This window comes from Pleuronectes platessa, chromosome 13 (genome assembly GCF_947347685.1).
Source record: "Pleuronectes platessa chromosome 13, fPlePla1.1, whole genome shotgun sequence".
Classification (NCBI taxonomy): Eukaryota; Metazoa; Chordata; class Actinopteri; order Pleuronectiformes; family Pleuronectidae; genus Pleuronectes; species Pleuronectes platessa.
The window spans coordinates 18,289,077-18,303,149 of NC_070638.1; the positions used below are offsets into that span (position 1 = coordinate 18,289,077).

General features: G+C 40.9%; 3 protein-coding genes across 5 annotated transcripts; 1 reads left to right on the forward strand and 2 right to left on the reverse strand.

Annotated features, from left to right (window-relative positions):
* Positions 1-1,270: 1,270 nt before the first annotated feature.
* si:ch211-227n13.3 (uncharacterized) lies at positions 1,271-8,319 on the reverse strand. 3 transcript variants are annotated; one of them, XM_053438218.1, is made up of 7 exons: positions 5,635-8,319; positions 5,117-5,149; positions 4,908-5,014; positions 4,289-4,755; positions 3,648-3,723; positions 2,950-3,066; positions 1,271-2,846 (listed from the first exon to the last, which is right to left on the reverse strand). In XM_053438218.1, the coding sequence occupies exons 3-7, from the start codon at positions 4,994-4,996 to the stop codon at positions 2,441-2,443; spliced, it is 1,155 nt and encodes a 384-aa protein (XP_053294193.1). In that variant the 5' UTR covers positions 4,997-5,014; positions 5,117-5,149; positions 5,635-8,319; the 3' UTR covers positions 1,271-2,440. The 3 variants fall into 3 exon arrangements, with proteins under 3 accessions (XP_053294193.1, XP_053294194.1, XP_053294192.1); XM_053438219.1 differs by lacking the exons at positions 4,908-5,014; positions 5,117-5,149 and having other exon boundaries at positions 5,635-8,316; XM_053438217.1 differs by lacking the exon at positions 5,635-8,319 and having other exon boundaries at positions 4,908-5,141.
* On the forward strand, positions 6,177-11,506 carry LOC128454720 (UDP-glucuronosyltransferase 1A1). The gene is made up of 9 exons (XM_053438216.1): positions 6,177-7,003; positions 7,403-7,466; positions 7,650-7,798; positions 8,857-8,984; positions 9,167-9,260; positions 9,939-10,064; positions 10,156-10,243; positions 10,333-10,552; positions 10,663-11,506. Exons 1-9 carry the CDS (start codon positions 6,497-6,499, stop codon positions 10,931-10,933), a joined length of 1,647 nt encoding a protein of 548 aa, XP_053294191.1. The 5' UTR covers positions 6,177-6,496; the 3' UTR covers positions 10,934-11,506.
* ndufb3 (NADH:ubiquinone oxidoreductase subunit B3) lies at positions 10,987-14,039 on the reverse strand. The gene is made up of 3 exons (XM_053438221.1): positions 13,958-14,039; positions 11,318-11,446; positions 10,987-11,221 (listed from the first exon to the last, which is right to left on the reverse strand). Exons 2-3 carry the CDS (start codon positions 11,443-11,445, stop codon positions 11,071-11,073), a joined length of 279 nt encoding a protein of 92 aa, XP_053294196.1. The 5' UTR covers position 11,446; positions 13,958-14,039; the 3' UTR covers positions 10,987-11,070.
* Positions 14,040-14,073: the final 34 nt, after the last annotated feature.

Genomic DNA, 14,073 nt, shown 5'->3' on the forward strand with positions numbered 1-14,073 from the left:
GTAAACAGCCCCTTATCTCATTCTCCTTTTCCCCACCCTTCCTCCTCATTCACTAGAATCAGTTCCAAGATCTCAGAAATAACATTAGTGTGTAAAGCTCCTCAAATCCCCAACACTAACTGGTGTTATAAAAACGAGCTATACTTGCTTTATCCTCTGCTAAATCCTCCAGATACTGTAACTTTGCAAAGTCTTTCTTAAACAACATTCTGAAAGTGTATGACAGGAAAGTGTCAGGCTTACAAGAGTATTCTATTTCACTGCAGCATATTTTTAAAGGCAAGGCAGTTTCATTTTAATACAGCACATTTAATTCCGAGGTAGATCTACGGTGCTGTACAGGACCATTTAAAACAACACAAGGACTAAATTTAAAAATCTGTAAGCACAGTTTTAAAAAAGCAATTTCAGGCAGAATAAACAAATAAAAAAAGCAGAATTAAAGAGGTAAAGAGATTCAAAGTGGTAAATGAAAAGAATAAATTAAAATAAGTTCAAGGAGAAAATGATGGAAGTAGATAGAAATAAAATAATAATAAAACAAAGGTAGAATTGTGAAATAGTTTGGTTAAATGTGCAGATTGCTGAATAGATATTCTAGATGTAGCCGAACCAAGTCCACACTGGCTCCCTGGGACTCCACATGATGGCTTATGTTACTGATCACTGCCCTGTTCTTTCCTGCAGTCAGGTGGAGATGTGTGTTAATGGGGAACAGGTCTGAGTCACTGCACTGCTGACGACTGCACTGACTTATAGCAACAGCAAAACTGTGCTTGTGTGTGCTGTGGAAGTGTTCTGTTTATTTGTTCTTGGCATTGTGTGGAAGAACAAGCGCTAATGGGAGCCAGAACAATTCTATCTATCTCTACATACTCTTTGATAACAAGGTGATTTTGATTGTGAAGAGAAATAGCGCCACCATGTGGACTTTTAGGGGATGAGTCTTGTTTCCAGAACCTGCAGCTCATCAATGTATAGAATTCAGTCCCATCTAGTGGTGATGTTGCATGTTGCAGCTGAATCCCCCTCAACTCACCCTCCCTTTCCACACATGACAGAGAAGCTGTAGTAGCCTAAATGTTCAGTTCACAAAGCAGGTAACACATTTAAATATCTAGATTTCGGCTTCTGTGAATGTTCCCGGAGCCATTTACACGTTAATGTTTTATTAGTAATTGTATATTTTTTCCAAATGAAAACTGCTGTTTTCTTTGAGCATTGCATTGTGGGGGAAAAAAGGTAGTTCATCCATCATCACTCTGAGAAAACAAGTGTTTATTAGTCTGCAAACAGTTTGTTCTGGTTTAACTTTCAGTCACTTTTTCTGTGTGGAAAATAACAAACTAAAACCCTGCTCATAAATATTGTAATTGGCCGTTAACAGTTTACATGAATATATCAAAGCAGTTCAACTTCCAAATTACAAAACATAACTAAGGAATGTGATTGAGGCTTGATATTTTACAGTTTAACAAAAAGTTTATTATAAATATCTATACATAAAAAGAAAACATAAATACAACCACATATGAATAACCTGAATTAAGAAAATAAACATTATTTTAATGTTTATGTAAAATGTAAACATAAATGTGCAACTTTTCTGCATTGTTTATTCCGTTAAACAACTTTTCATAACACAGATACCGATATCTGAGAAAGATCGGCTTTATTATCGGCCAACTGAGAAATAGTTTTTGGCTTTTTGCAGAAGTATTTTACAAACTCAAATTCAGAGAACAAAGTCAGTTTGAACGACTCTGGCCCCGTACACAGCCCGGTATATCATCCTTCACAGCTGCATTCAGAGTCACCTGACTCCCCCCTATACCTTTATTTTTGCTCGCTCGTGCCGACACACATACACGATTGTACTTCTATCTTAGTGAGGACATTCATCGACATAATATATTCATTAGCCCCGTACCCTTACCTTATATTTAAACTAAATGCCATATCCTAACCTTAACCCTCAAACAGCACATTGAAAAAGGGAGCACCAGTCAAAATGTCCTGACTTTCCAAAAGTGTCCTCACTCTGTAGGGTCCATGCTTAAAATGGTCCTCACAAAGATAGAAGTACAGAAACACACACAGTGACATCACACACATGGAGGACACTGGCTCAAAATAACATTGTTTCGTCTTAACTAAAACAAATGACATTCGTGCGAATTTGCATGTAGAGCGGGGGAGTGAGATCCGATCACAAGTGGTCACAGGAGACACATTCCGGTTTCAGGACATTCAGATGTGAACACACGCACTTAGCGCTGGCCACTTGTGATCGGATCTCTCAGGACGGATGTTAATACCAGGTGTGTACGGGGCCACTGAAAACCCACAGAGCAACACAAGAACAAGCTACATCAACACTTGAACACTGTAGCTGTTTAAAACCTTGAAAGAGAAGTTTAAACAAAAAGGAGTCACCTTGCTAACATTTTTCTTTGACGATCATGCTGCTGTTGCCGCGCAGCTGGGAAAGCAGTTTTCTAAATCCACTCTTTGGTGTTTTCTTCTCAGGGGGAGGATCTTTCATTTTGAGGGTGTCCAGAGGGACTGTGCAGGGAATCACCTCAACAGTCGTGTGTTTGTCCGCTTGATTGTCGCCTTTTCGATCGTCACATCTCTCAAAAGCCGGACTGCTGCTGAGACTGCTGATTGGCTGAGGGCTGCTGCCACGAGTACGGCTTCTACTGAGGTGCTGGCGGGGACTGTTGCTGTGGAGACGTCGTTGCTTAGCAGCGCGAGAACCCTGAGAGTCACCCCTTGCCCTCTTCCTCCTAATCGTCCTCTTCCTCCCCTTCTTCGCTGGCACTCTGACACAGCACCGAAGGTTCCTGGAACAAACACACACCGACCGGAAAGTCATTTCTGATGTTAACAGACTGACCTGCTTTGATACTGTAGAAAATGTGCGTTAAATGTGAACAGAAGCCTCACCTCTGTAGGAAAGTGCACGGTCGCCAGCAGGCTGATGACTCTCTGTCATACATCTCACTCTGCTTCTCACCTGACTTGAGTCTTTTCTTCACCAGCTTCACATGGGTCAAAAGCTTCCTGACAACACAGAGGGGCAGCACGTGAGTTACCCTGGTTGATGATGTGCAACTGGAAACCAGCAATTGTAAGTTTCCACCTGGGATTGACATCCGGCCTGGAAATCTTAGTTTGTCTTTTCACAACTGGCATTGAAATGTGTCCTGAATGGGTCTCCTGTGAACACTTGTGATCGGCTCTCACTTCACCTCTCTTATACGTCATTTGAGACAATGTGTGTGTTTGTGTTGCCAAAAGTGAGCGAGAGAAGGAGAGTGACCGGGGGCTGAATAAACGATGTGTAGCTCTGGTATGAAGAAAGATTTTGGTAATTTAATGAAAGCATTGGTCATTATGTGATGATCAGTGTTGAAGTTGTGGCCGTGAACCAAACAGACGTATGGACTCTGAGAAGGATTCAAGAAAATACTTAATTGTGAAACTGTAGCAGAAGAAGTAATGAGTAGTTGGATATTCATTTGTGACCAGATCTCAGGAAGCATTTTTGGAGGGTTCACACCTGCACTCAGCCACAGACCACTTGTGATCAGATCCCAAGTGGTACCAGGTCTGAGTGGGGACACACACTCAGGAAGTCTTACCCTCGTGCATTAGGCAGCCTTCTGGGTCTCCACTGTTTGATCAGGACCCAGTGGTCACAAGTCAGAGAGTTGGGATCTGAAGAAAGAAAACCAAAGATAAACATGTTAAAATCCATCTGTGCACTAAATACAGACCCTAATATTTTTTTATATTTCATGCTTATTTTCTCAGGCAGCTTTGAGGGTTGTTCACACAAAATGAAAAAGTGTTATTTATAACTAAGGCTGATTTATGTGGAGACTTTGACCACCGCAAATGAGAGCCATTGTTTTGTCCAGGCAAATAATATGACCTGCCAAATAAAACATAATACAAATATGTTATCATCCATCCATCATCATAGATAGACATCCACCAATACCTCTCACATTCACATGGTCAATTTAGTCTCCAATTTACCTAACACCAATCCACAAGTCTTTGGCCTGTGGGAGGAAGCTGGAGTACCGTTAGAAAACCCACGCCAACACGGGGAGAACATGCAAACACCACACAGAAAGACCCCAGCTGAACCAGGAACTCACTTCTTGTGAGGCGAGGGCGACAAACCACTGCACCATTGCACCACCCCACTATGTGGCAAATTTCCCCTCACCGACATTTCCATCTTGTTTCATATACAAGAAATGAATCCACTCACCATTGTCTAAGTCTTTGTCTTTGATTGGTGTTTTCATCTTCTCTGCTCTCTGGTAGAGCTTCTGACACGCCGAGCACAAGCTCTGTAAAGAACTCCATCTCTTGACGTTGGTGGGACAAAAGGTGGAGGGGCCAGAGGCGACGCTGCTGCTGACAGAGACGCAGTCTTCATCTGACTCGTCCACTGCTGTATCAGCGACCTCCACAGTCTTTCCCTCAACCTCCTCAGCCAGAGGTTCAGCATCATGCGTGTCAGTGATGATGTCAATGAGGTCCCGGCTGCTCAACTTATTTGTATTAACTGCGCTGTCGCCAGCTTCGGTCTTCTTCTGCCTCTTCTTCCCCTTCAACTTGCGCTGGATGTCATCCTCCTTAGGGCTGGGACTTCTCTGAAGGCTCTTCTTGGAGGCCTTGGAGGAGCGTCTGGTATACATGGACTCTTCCCACTTCAGACAATACTCAAACGACCTGTGACAGAGAGAAAAAGTGACAATCTGTATTAACACACCTGTAAAGGGCTGTGCATTGCTATGTGATCATAAACATCATACATTATGTACAATCATAATTCACTGGAGTCATAGGCCTATTTTATTTATTTAGTTCCATGTGGGTCGTACCTGTAATATTCTACTCTTATAGACAATGAATGAACGAGCGACTCCGAGTCATCTGCCTCAGATTCACTGTCAGACGCAGGCCTGCTCATCTGAAGACAACAAACCACCTTCATAACAGATTACAAATACAATACCTTATTAAGTATATGATCTTGTTTCTGTTAGATGTCACTTGTGAAGTGCTTAAAATGTTGTCAATAAGACACAACCTCTCAACATGTGGGTTACGCTGCAGCAGAGATCTGTGGGCACAAAGCGGACCACATGTGGCAGCTGCATTGTATGCTTTTATGTTTGTTTTTTGAAAGACTTTACTTTTGAGTTTTTTAAAAACCCACTGTCAATACATTAAAGGATTTCAAGCTACATAACACAGTGAAGTGATTCTGAATTATGGACCTGGGACTGACGATGATCCAGGCTTCACAAACACTAGACTCAAAACGTCCCACAGTTACTACAGTAACTACTACTACCACCACTACTACTACTACTGCTACTGCTGCTACTTGTGTTGAGTAGCTCACGTAAGCATCCCGGCTAAACTAGCAAGACTAAGATCCAGAATAAAGAATAATCCGACTGGTGGCTGATCTTCACTGAAACTCCGTTTACTGGGATTTTTAAATGGACTTCGTGTCGTTCACAGTTTACGTAACTTTTACCGGTTTAAACCAATCTGAAAGTATAAATCAGTTCAAAGTATGCTGAGTGTTTGTGTACATACTGTTTCCTGTAGAAAGCTCGCGGGGCTCAGCCTCAGCTTTATTCTTCCACAACAACTTTCTTGGAAGTGCGCGCGCTGAGGATCAGAATTCTTCTTCTACTGCTCTGCCGCGGGGAGTGAGCGGCACGCTACCGCCCCCAGCTGGACAGGCGTCCAAATAGCAAGAACTGAACATTAAAAAAATGACTCATTATGTAACTTTATTTCTCTGATGTTTGATCCAAAACTTTTTTTCTTCACAACTTTATCAAAAAAAGTCTATACATCAAGACAATTACGATTTGAAATTTTAATACAAGTTGGACATTTGCAAATTAAAAGGAGATATAACTTAAATTAATTGAGATTAGACCAACTGGTGTATTGGTCATTTATCACCACACACGTTTTATGCAGATATCTATGAAGATTCTCAGACACCCAGTTCACGGTATCTTCAGGAGTTGTAGAACTAAAAGCTCTGTGAATGTAAATGACAGCCCCCTTCCATCATGGCTGCATTTGCATACAGACTGATCCCCTCTCCACTGTGACTCCACACGAGTTTGGCAGGGACCATGCTAACTTCTCTGCTGCAGGCTCACAGTATTCCAGATGACCAATAAAACTCACAACACTGCAGCAAACCGTGAGACTGGACTCTGATTGATTGTCAAACAAGGACTTTGGACACACCTCAATCTGACAGGAATTTCAACAATCCACAGCCAGACACAGCAACGGGAGCGGAGGGATCAGGTTACCTGGATCACTAAAGAACAGCTTAGGGATTGTTGTGTTGACTTGTTTTTTCTCTCCCTTTCTGCCACCTTTAATTCTGTGTTGGACACAGTGAGGTGTGTGGACACACGAAACCAGAACAATGTGGAAGGCAGCAGCGTTTATGTTCGTGCTGCTTCACACAGATATGCAGGTGATAGGTGATCTGGATAAGACTGAGACAGAAACGTCTAAGCTAGAGAACCAGCAGCAGATAGACGGTATTTTTCCAAGTCATGCTGCCTCCTCTGCATACTCCGGTAAGCTGCTAGTTGTACCCATGGATGGGAGCCACTGGGTGACCATGAAGGCCATTGCCCAAGAAATGGGTCGCCGTGGACACCGGGTCACCGTGGTGATACCAGAGGTCAGCATACGGATGGGTCCGGGGAAACACTACGACACCGTGATTCATCCCGTTCCCTACGACAAGGCTCACATGGATTCTGTGTTGTCCATGAACAAAGACACGATTCTGAAGTCTGCAGAGCCTTTCATGGAGAAGATGAAGAAACAATTCTCAAAACTCCAGAAAGTGGCAGAAATCCTCCACATCACAGCAGAAAGTCTACTGTTCAATGACAGCCTCATCTCACATCTGGCACAGCAGGTGAGTGCAAATACAGTGGCCGAACACAACCTCTGGATCGACAGTTAAATCCAGTACAACAATGTTTACTGCACAAATTCCGCATTTATTAGGATTCTGTCTGAGCTACCACTCTGGGAACACTTGCTGCATCAGATTGCATTATAATGTAGGTGATTATGTTACTTTGAAGAAACCCTGTATCTACTTACTCGCAAACCATTCATATTATCGACTACACAATTTTTTATTGTAAATTGCCTGAGAAAGTTCACTGCTGAGTTTTGTGAGATTTAAACACACAATACCTCCCTTCTGCTGTATGAGTTATAGATGATTATGAGTGTATTTGCTCTAAATGAGAACTGAGATGCAATAAAAAAAAACATTGACCCATCATCCTATCCCCTCACTCTGCAGGGCTTCGACGCCATGTTGACAGACCCCATGGTCCCCACAGGCGCACTGATGGCTCGGAAATTTGGTGAGTTCTTTTTAGCACATTTTATGTTTATTACATTACAGAGTAATTTACATTTTTCTACTTTGCTCTGTGTGCAATGCCCTGCACATGTCCTTTACAACACACTAATTTCCCATTTTGGGATCAATAAAGTACATATCTATCCGCATGTTTGGTCCCCTCTAATCGCTGAATCGTTTTCAGGTATCCCCATTGTTAATGTCCTGAGAGGAATTCCGTGTTCCTTGGATATAAAATCTTCTGGCTGCCCCGCCCCACCCTCATATGTGCCGCGCTTTTTGACTGGATACACCGATACAATGAGCTTCAAGCAGAGAGTTGTCAACACTTTGGTGAGCATGTGCAGGCATTTTCACAAATATAGATGAACTGTGTCGTCCCTATCTGTCGCCTCATAGTCCTCTCAGTGATATTCTCAACCTTCCTCCAGGTGTTATCTATCTAGCTTCCGTACTCAACCCTGGACCCCATGCAGGGGGGTGGGGTAAGGGGGGCACAGGCCCCTGCGAAAATTTGCCCCTGAGATGTGTCTGTCCTGTCAGTATTAATTTAGTCACTTGATAACCGTACTACAATAAATAAGACAATTTATAGATACTTTTTCTTTCCCACGTTTTTTTGTGGAAACACTAAACGCTACATTGATAAATATATATTTGTAATGGTGTGGCTGTAAATCAAAGCTATAGAGCTAACAAGAAATTACATAAACGTGGACTTCACTCACTCGGGAGCAGTACAGGGATGTTGAATATAATTAACCTCTCTGTATAAATTGTGGCCCTTTATGGCCCCTGAATTAATAAGCCATTGCTCTATTGCATACAGCAATAGAGAAAAGGAGGACTCAGTATTTGAGCTAAAATAAGATAAGACAAAATAAAATAAGACTATTAATCTTGAAGGAAAACCCTGTGCCATCTTGCACATGTGCCTCAATAATGCAAACAATCACTTTTATCTAACATCCTGCTCTGGTGCAAAATCGTTTATTATTAATCAATACGTAGAATGAGACTTTGTGTAGAAGATAAGATAAAGTAAAATTAATAGTAAGTAAACATGCACATAAATAATTGTGGTGGATTTAGATAATCTTCCTCCGATTTTACTCCATGTGCTGTCATCCTGGGCCAGAGCTAGGCTCGACTAATGTACTGTACCACTATCCAACTGCCCAGGGTTTATTCAATGGGTTTCAATGGGTTTGTTTATAAGCAGCAGAAGCTCTTGGTGTCCGTGATGGCCCAGTTAAATTTGGACTGATTAACTGCATGCCTCACATTTATGAAAGCTCAACATTGTAAAAGTTGAAATAAAATAATTGACCTCCACCTTCAATCATCAACACCTTACTTTGTGCATGTGTTTATGGTCCTGTCTCTTGCAGGTATCTTTATGGGAGCCGCTGCTCTGCCGATTGCTGTACTGGCATTTTGACAATATAGCCTATGAGTTCCTAGGAGAGGAGGTGGGCGTCGCTGAGGTGCTGTCAGACTCTGATATCTGGCTGATGAGGTAACATGTTTTTTCTTTATTGATATGTGGGAGAAGAAAACATAACAACCTGACAAATATTACACAAAACAGGGAGCTTTTACTGCTGCTCTACTTTCCTTGTGAACGATCATGCCGCTGAATGTCAAATAGATATCAGACTCATATTCAGATACATTTTCTCACACTGTGTTCAAATATAGGTTGGACTTCACACTGGAGTTCCCACGTCCTCTCATGCCAAATGTAATACTAGTTGGTGGCATCAACTGCAATGTGAGAGCTCCTCTCCCTGAGGTAAGATCCCCTGTGTTTCTGCTTAGGACAAATAGATACATCTATATATTAATTTCCTAAATACTACAAATATAGATAATATTGCTAACAGGTCTATTTTTTTATATTGCAAGTTGAGAAACACAACAGAATAATTGCGAGGGCATTTAAGGGAATAATTATTCCTATTTGTTTAAAAACAAGAAGGTGAATGCAAACACGTTATTATCATTACAATGGTACAAATAAATACTTAATACAGATGTATTGAAATAATGATTTAATATATATATTAATTAAATTTATATGTATATAAAATTTTATAAATATCCATTATAAAATATATACAAATGCAATTTTGTAATTGTACTTGTATTTCTTTTTTAAAAGTGCTATATAAATAGTTTAATATAATTTTTACTATTATATTACCCGGATTAATCTGCAAGTCTTACATTTTGACCATTTAAAAAAATCTTAATTATTGGAAATTTCTTTAGCTGAATTTCTCACTGTTCCTTCAAGATTATAATTTATATTAACGTTAATGTACCATAATAAATGGGATCAGGCTCACCCAATATTTTCTTTCTTTCTAAATAACAGAGAATATGTTTAGGAAAACATACGTTTTTTCACAAGAGTGAGAGTTGATTGTGGGATTCTTGAGTTCAGTTGTTTTGTTTTGGTTTGTTGCAGCATTTGGAGTCCTGGGTGTCAGGAGAGCACGGGTTTGTGGTGTTCACTCTAGGTACCATGGTGTCAGATCTCCCAGAAGAAATTGCGTCTATCTTCTTAGAGGCTTTCAGGCAGATTCCACAAAAAGTGAATAAATGCATACGAACACATACTGTAATTAGACACGCATTTTATGTCATTGAAAGAAAAATAATGGCCAGATTGCTTCTTTTGACAGGTGATATGGAGATATACAGGTCAGGTTCCTGACAACGTCCCAGGAAACGTGAAGATAATGAGCTGGGTGCCTCAGAATGATCTGCTCGGTCAGTGGATGCGTTACATATCAAATCGCTTCAGACATCTTCAAGTGTTTGGCCTGTTCGATCTAACCTTGTGCATGTTTTCATGTTAGCACATTCTGGAGCCCGAGCTTTCATCACGCACGCTGGATCACATGGTCTCTACGAGGGACTGTGTCACGCTGTTCCCATGGTGATGCTGCCGATAGGCGGGGACCAACCTGACAACGCTAGGAGAATGGCGAGCAGGGGAGTGGGAGTCGAGTTGGATATTTCTTCTATCACTACAGAAAGCCTGCTTCAGGCACTGAATGAGGTCATAAATGACATCAGGTGAGGGGTCAGAAGGTCGCCATGTGGTTGCCAGTTTTTCAGTCTCCTTTTAACTGGTTTATTTCAGTGTTGTGATCCTAAACTCACCTGTTTCATTTGTATGTGTCTAGGTATAGAGAAAATATACAGAAGCTGTCAGCTATCCATAAAGACCGGCCGACTGAGCCTCTCGACCTGGCGGTGTACTGGACAGAATATGTGATGCGGCACAAAGGGGCGAAACATCTTAAATCAGCCGGCCAGAAACTCAACTGGATACAGTACTATTGCCTGGATGTGATATTGCTCCTAGTTACTGTAGCTCTAGTTTTAGGAATACTGACGGCAAAATGCATGAAACTGTGCTACCGGGGACTGAGCAGAAAAACTAAACTGGACTAAATGTTCACGGTTTAAAGATGGGAGAGTGTGTAAGAAGAATAAGTGAAGTCATGTGGTGACCAAATAGACATTTAATAAAGAAAACAGAATATTATCACACTCCAGTATGGTCGGGTTTTGAGGGACTAAGATGAGCATTAGTGTCCACCCTTCTTTGGTGGGAACAGGGCGTACTCTACAGCCAGAGCCACGGTAAAGGCAGCGAAGCCCCACTTGAATCCTTTCAGCAGCACGTCTGAAAAGGTCACAGCACGAGCAAAGCCGCCAGAGTATCTCCACGCCTCATTACTGCAGAGAGAGGGGAGAACGACGGGGAGCATAGTCAGGAATCGTACTGGGTACACGACAACCTCAAGTTTACCTCATGCAGGTAAAAGTACTGACCGTGCCCACGGGTCCTTGAGGCCCCTGGCTGCCAGCCTCTCCTTCGTGAACTCCAGGGGTGTTCCTTCCACCTTCCACTGCCGCCAATCTGGCATGGACATTTTGCTGGGGCCGTGGTCACCTCCCATTCTGAAACACACAACAGCAATTTGTCAGTGGTTTTAATTAAAATCAGCCCTTGGATTTTCATTTTGTGCTTTTCATGTCATCTTTTCAAATGTCTCAATGAGTTCATGCAACCAGAAAATACAATGGAGACGGTAAAAATGTTGGAAGGAAAAAGTTTAGTGAAGCTTTGGAATGAACCACCTCTGTGTATGAATTTGGTCTGATATAATGTCAAGTTATACTAGTGAACTTCAACTATACTTTCCTTTATGGAACTACACATAAATTCACTGGATCCAGATATTTATTTGGATCTGCACCAAATTGCACAGTCATAAATATAAGTAACCGTAAAATGCCTGATTGGATTAATCAAAAAACATTAATTATTTTTCTCACAATGTTTAAAACTAGTCTACCATCCATAAATCATTGACCTGGCACAGAGACCATGGTAGGTACACCATGGCACCACCACCAGGGCACCTTGACAAACAACACAGAACAACACGACTGGGGAAATCTTGCATGCACTGGTGTTGATAGGTTGTAAATAATAACATTTGACCCCCGCAGTAGAGTTTATATGTTACGTCCTGCTTCTGCCTGCTGCACTGCCCCTCACCTGAATGCTCAGGAGATTTCTGTTTGGTTGTGTCGACACGTTTGAGCCAAAAATCTCCTGTTGCTTTCTTTAAACAAATTGTATTGTAATAATGCATAATGATGTCAACTTATTGTAACACCATTGGTTGCAAATGTTTATGCATTACTAATGTATAAGGTCTGTATACTGTTAAGATGATGATGTTAATTGTCCTATAGGATGCAGAGATACTCAAGAACATCTTCTGACTTCTTCTTGACCTCGCTTATCATATAAAGGGGGAAAAAAAGTCATCAATATCAGCTTGAGAATTGAGATTATCTCCAAGGCTCTGGAAAATGTGTATTTTGGATCACATATTTGTTGACCTTTGACCGATCCCAAAGTTAATCATTTGGAAATACCCTCCCAAGTTATAATGCCAACAAGTTTGGCGAAAGTCCATCCATGCTTCGTGTACATATGTGCAGGAAGGACAGAAAACTAAACAAATTAAATATAACTTTCAAACTGAAGGTGAAACTGGTGACTCATTTATTTAAAGGTGATGAGGAGTCAACGGAAAAGAAATATGGATATTTGTTTTATCTTGGGATGAGCTGTATTAGTCCCATGCCTAACTACGAAATGAAATTGGTTAGGTGGTTCATTTATCTGAGCAAGACTAAACTTCGGGGGCTAAAACCTGGATGTGCATGTAATAATGCTGGTTATTTAAACATTAATATTGCCTCAAATGTTCCAACTGAATTTTTGTTTTATATGAAAAATATATACATATCATACAAACTCTAATATGATAACTAGTGTTATATGACCCTGTAATATGACTGACTGATTAATTCGTTAAGCGAGTGTGTAAAGCTGATGTTTATGAAGTTTATGTTAGATCTGTTTTGAGATCATTGGGTCCAAATTCTCTGTTTCGTAAATTATGACAGAATTATACTGATGCTTCTAGCGCATTATTGTTACTATTTATTATTCTAAATCAATTCAACTTTTAAATAAAGATGACATCCACGCTGTTACAGTTCACTATTGCTGTCACTTGATCCAGCGCTTGTGAATACACGTCACACCAGCCACAGTTTAAAAGTTGCTCGTCCAGTCGTGGTCTTACGGTAAAAAGACAAAACGTTGAAAATTTAATTACACTTATTATGGATGTTTGATTTTATTTCCAAACAAGCAAATATAAAGTAGAATGAAATGGAACATTATATATATATTTATATATGTGATATTTTGGAAAATTAGGAGGCATAGTTGGCTCCTTTTTCATTATGGCACTCATAACCTGATCATATTAAATATTATATAATAAAAATCCTTGAGAGGTGACACAGATATTTCACTTCCACCTCTTTCGTGGTGACTCCCACTATCTTTATGTCAAGTGTCAGACGATTTAACTGCAGAGTATAGTAATTTAAAGGGTGTAGTTGGCTCCATTTTGATTCTTTCAATCATAACCTGCTCATATTAAAAATGAATCTTAAATAAATGCCTTGTGAGGTGACACAGATATTCTCCTCCCCTTGTTGTTGTGACCCTCACTGTCTGTATGAGCCAACCTGACATGCAGGAACTGGGGGTCGTTTCTGATCATCTGACACAAAGCTAACGTTATCAATTCTGAAACCAGTCATTGTTTTCTCGGGTAAAGTGCTGACTTAAGTAAATGATCTTTTCATACATCCTGAAATCAAATATTGATAACTCGAATTTGTGTGGCGGAGGCGAACGTCGTTAGCTGGACAGCATTACGCTAGTTAGCTACGATATTTCGCTTCGTGAATACAGCGGTCTCTCCGACACTTAGTTCACGTACTTCTTCGTGTGTACAGATGTTGTATCAGCCAATGTGACAGAGTGAAGCAGATGCCATGATGAAATCACATGTATGAAGAAAACACACGAACCTGAGCGGTTTGTTGTGACCTCTGCTGCTGGACTAAACGTTGCGACAGATAGCTACAATTTACGAGAGTGCTACGGCAGAGCGCCAGGACCAAAATACCAACGCGTTTTTCCCCGC

Bases quoted from the DNA above. Each gene is read 5' to 3' on its own strand.
- ndufb3 (XM_053438221.1), bottom strand. From the start codon at position 11,445: ATGGGAGGTGACCACGGCCCCAGCAAAATGTCCATGCCAGATTGGCGG. The intron at 11,222-11,317 runs GTCAGTACTTTT...CTCTCTCTGCAG, and splicing joins CTCAAGGACCCGTGGGCACG to TAATGAGGCGTGGAGATACT.
- LOC128454720 (XM_053438216.1), top strand. From the start codon at position 6,497: ATGTGGAAGGCAGCAGCGTTTATGTTCGTGCTGCTTCACACAGATATG. The intron at 10,065-10,155 runs GTGAATAAATGC...TTCTTTTGACAG, and splicing joins TCAGGCAGATTCCACAAAAA to GTGATATGGAGATATACAGG. The intron at 10,244-10,332 runs GTCAGTGGATGC...TTTTCATGTTAG, and splicing joins GCCTCAGAATGATCTGCTCG to CACATTCTGGAGCCCGAGCT.
- si:ch211-227n13.3 (XM_053438217.1), bottom strand. From the start codon at position 5,020: ATGAAGGTGGTTTGTTGTCTTCAGATGAGCAGGCCTGCGTCTGACAGT. The intron at 4,756-4,907 runs GTACGACCCACA...TCTCTGTCACAG, and splicing joins ATAAGAGTAGAATATTACAG to GTCGTTTGAGTATTGTCTGA. The intron at 2,847-2,949 runs GTGAGGCTTCTG...TGTTTGTTCCAG, and splicing joins CCGTGCACTTTCCTACAGAG to GAACCTTCGGTGCTGTGTCA.